The sequence below is a fragment of the Dichomitus squalens genome, assembly GCF_000275845.1.
Source record: "Dichomitus squalens LYAD-421 SS1 unplaced genomic scaffold DICSQscaffold_63, whole genome shotgun sequence".
Lineage (NCBI taxonomy): Eukaryota > Fungi > Basidiomycota > Agaricomycetes > Polyporales > Polyporaceae > Dichomitus > Dichomitus squalens.
The window spans coordinates 47,372-51,221 of record NW_006766945.1 but is presented as its reverse complement, the minus strand read 5'-3'; the positions used below and the strand labels follow the sequence as shown (position 1 = coordinate 51,221).

Here is a 3,850-nt window from a genome sequence, read left to right as displayed (position 1 = left end):
CTTCCACAGCAAACTATGCAAGGCCTACGCCCAGCTCGGCGCACGCGGCGTCTCCGTCCTCTTTGCCTCCGGCGACAGTGGCGTCGGCTGCCAAGACAGCAACACCACCCTCTTCCAGCCGACCTTCCCCTCCAACTGCCCCTACGTGACGTCCGTCGGCGGCACCGCCGGCTCTGGCCCAGAGACGGCCTGGGCGGGGTCCTCTGGCGGTTTCTCCAACTACTACGCCGCGCCGTCCTACCAGGCCTCCGCGGTCGACGGCTACCTCACCGCGCACACGACCTCGGCCAACTACAACGCGACGGTGGGCAAGTACAACCCCGTCGGGCGCGGGTTCCCGGACGTGTCGGCGAAGGCGGACGACTACCGCGTGCAGGAGACGTCGATCGCGAGCATCTACGGAACGAGCGCGTCGACGCCCGTGTTCGCGAGCATCATCGCGCTGATCAACGACAGGCTGTCGGTGAAGGGCAAGCCGCCGCTGGGATTCCTGAACCCGTGGCTGTACTCGACGGGCAAGAGTGCGTTCACGGACATCACTAAGGGCAATAACTCGATCGAGTGTAACGGGGAGACGGCTGGCTTTGAGGCCGTCGAGGGCTGGGATCCCGTATGTCTCCTTGTTTTCTACGTTCTGTTCTTCGAGGTGCTCATCGCGCATTCGTCTGTTGCAGGTCACCGGTCTCGGCACGCCCGACTTCAACAAGCTCCTCAAGGCTGTCGGGCTTTAGGACGCTACGCTGTGCGGTCCACTATGCAACATACCATGAGTGGTCCCCATCGTTTGAACTATTACGTCCGCTGCGTCTCTCATAAGTCGATTGGGACTGCGACGACATCGTTTCGGTTGCCTTCTAGACTTGACTACATCTGTCGTTCGTTGTTTCATTTCGCAAAATGCACTCGGATTACGACCACTCGACGCGTAATTTGCCCATGAATATCCTGTCTGCTGTTCGTTGCGCGAGGTAGCGGCCCATGATGAATCGGCAATGGGCAATTTTGTAATGACTGGGGTCTGTGTGAACGATGAAATTCTGAATTTAGCACAAGCATCTTGGTCGACAACAAATACATCTTTTGGACGCTAGCGGTTGGGGACAGTATGTAGCAGCTATTGTCCTGTCACTGAGCCTCTGCAAGTGATCGATTCTTTGAGGGCTTTTCCCAATGGACTATCCCACCTATCGCTTGAAGGGAACTTCTGTGTGCCTCTTCTCCACCTCACTTCTGCGAGCATGTCTCTGGCGTTGCTTGTGATGTCCATATCATCTTCAACATCTCCACCGAAGATGCCGACGAACAGGCAGTGCTGGAAGTGCTGACGGAGGAACCAGCGAGTTTCTTCGTCCTGAACGTGGACTGCCGGGGAACGAGGTAGACTTGTCTGTAGGGGAGAGGAGGAGTCGAAGAGGTAGATCTTGTCTTGTGCCTATTCCACAAAGGCAGTGCCTCAGCAATGAATACAATAGCACTATGCCTTAGATATAGGACAACAAACTTACATCTATATCAATGCCAAAAGCGTTCTTATAGAATGCACTGTAGACATCGTCTCTCATCATGATCAAGTTTTTCGGTGTTGTGAAACTTTCTTCCGTCCACTTTGACTTATCAGCGCGAGGTGCTGCATGCTGAGGAGCAAGGATTATTGTTCAATTTTACGTCAAAGCCAAGTTCGAAGTGTGGCAAGGAGAAACATACCCAAATCGCCAATCGAGGCGGGTAGATCCACCCAATACGGGTACACGGCGTAGTGTCCAAGCCTCCCGTGCCGTCCCCCTGAAATCTGGTCACAATACACTGTCCCCCATTGTTCGGGAATGTACTCGCTATCTTCTTTAGATCCGAACTAATTTCACTATGATGCTAAGCATATTCTGTCAGTTATGGCTCGTGCTCCCTTCTCTCAGCTCACTCACCTTGTCTTCAAACTTGAGCGACATTTTAGAGAACGGAGCTAAATCCTTCAGGGTTCGGAAACAGTCATGCAACTCGTCGACGAATTGTACTTCGAATATGTCCTCTTCGCCCTTGACGAAGAGGATATAATCTCCTGGTCCCACAGGATCCTCATCGTGCAATGGGTCGCCTATGGGTGGCAGAATGGGGCGGCACCTCAGAGCCACCATCATACTAGTATGATCAAAGGGCGTAAGATTTACAGCCGCCATTGCAAACTGATGAGTGCTGTAAGGAGGACATAAAGGCGGCACGGATTGCTTGATCCAGCGGAGCAGGGTACCGACGGGGATACGACCAATGGTGCTACTATTATAACCTACATGTGACCAGCGCACACGCGTCAGTATAGCACTTGATACCGTTATATAGTGGATCCTTACAGCCCAAAAGGTTACTAGAAGACCACAGGAAAACATCCGCCTGACGTTGCCGGGCTAACCCTGTCTGATGCGCGAGGGCGATGCGGAACTCTGAGGTGTTACTTTCTGTGGTCATACTCAGTTTGATTTTTGCAAGGCTTGTCCAATAGGGAATGAGTATGAGAGCTACGGGGGGTTATCTTGGTATGCTGTGGTTGAGTGTGGTAGTGATGTGAGGTACAAGAACAACCGCAGAATCGATGAATATATATGATTCAGATTAGGCGCCATTGCGGCTTCTTCAGCGTGACCGCTCAGTGGCTTCTATAGAGGACATCACTGAGTCAAGTCATGCATCACTCACGGTGGAATGTGAGATCATTTGATGGGCGGGTGATGACTGAGGTCGCCAGAGCGAGGATGTCTACCGAGTTAGGATACATCCGAATCTCCGACCATTAATGCTGCTAGTATGGCGGTATCAAGGGGTCCTCCACTCAGAATCCACAACTGAGGACAATTCATACAGCGCCTTGCAAAACGATAGCGCATTCCCGGAAAACACGCCCAGGGATTTGCCAGATCCGCTCACTTGTAAGGTAACAGTCAAGTGCCCAGTCGCTACGGGCCGTCCCCAGGTGCTGCCCCGCCATTTACTTCCTAACAGACTCCAACGTCTATCGAGGTTGTGAGACACTTCTGAGGTATATGCACGCCGTTTAATCATAAACTCAACAGCTTGGAACATTCTCTGCCCATGTGTACCGTGACGAGCGAGATTGAACCGTGAGGGACCCATCCCCGAGGAATGTGGCGCACGGTGGTGCTGAGAGCGCTAGACTACCTGATATGGGGCTCGGAGTCCGGAATTTCCTGGACGTGTTTTTCGGGCATGCACTATCATTTTGCAAGGCGCTGGAAACACGTTCAGGAATTTCTGCACCCCGACCCCCATATGAGGCAATCTAGCGCCCAACTCTACGCCACAATTCTCCAAGGCAGGTCTTTCTTCTTCTTCTTCTTCTAGATCCCGTTTATTGCCCTGCGAGGCCGAGCCTCATGGTAGGCAGTAAATACATTGTTGTCTACTTGGGTGATGATGGAGGTCGGCGGGACATAGTTGAGCAGGATGCTCATGCAATCTAAGGGTGTGTGGTGGGAGAGATGTCGATGAGGGATGGTGCAAGGGGATGTGCCAGGGTACAGACAGGGGCGAGAGTGAGACGTTCGAGTACGTAAATGGTGTGGAAGGGGGCAGGGCTCAGGAAAGGTGCGTTGCGGACGTCCGCCCAGTCCCGGCCATTTAAGGCAAGGGAACGGGCTATAAACCTGCGGCCTTTGGGTGCGGTTGCGCCCCTGGGTCTCGCCTCTTGCGCCGGTCAGGTGTACGTCTGGCGGTATCCCCGCCATCCGTCAGAACTCCCCCGCCCCTAGAGCGGGCGGGCGCCCGCAGCGCACATTTCCGGTGGGATCTACGAGAGCGCAGTGAATACATGCAATGGGGTCAACTATAGGATAGCGAGCTA

The 3,850-nt window shown here is 53.6% G+C and overlaps 1 protein-coding gene across 1 annotated transcript; it reads left to right on the top strand.

Annotated features, from left to right (window-relative positions):
- Positions 1 to 22: 22 nt before the first annotated feature.
- Positions 23 to 731, top strand: DICSQDRAFT_174359 (subtilisin-like protein; the record flags this gene model as incomplete). The annotated part of the gene is made up of 2 exons (XM_007370194.1): positions 23 to 610; positions 675 to 731. Coding segments are annotated over 2 exons (645 nt in total), but the record flags the coding sequence as incomplete, so codon positions are not given.
- Positions 732 to 3,850: the final 3,119 nt, after the last annotated feature.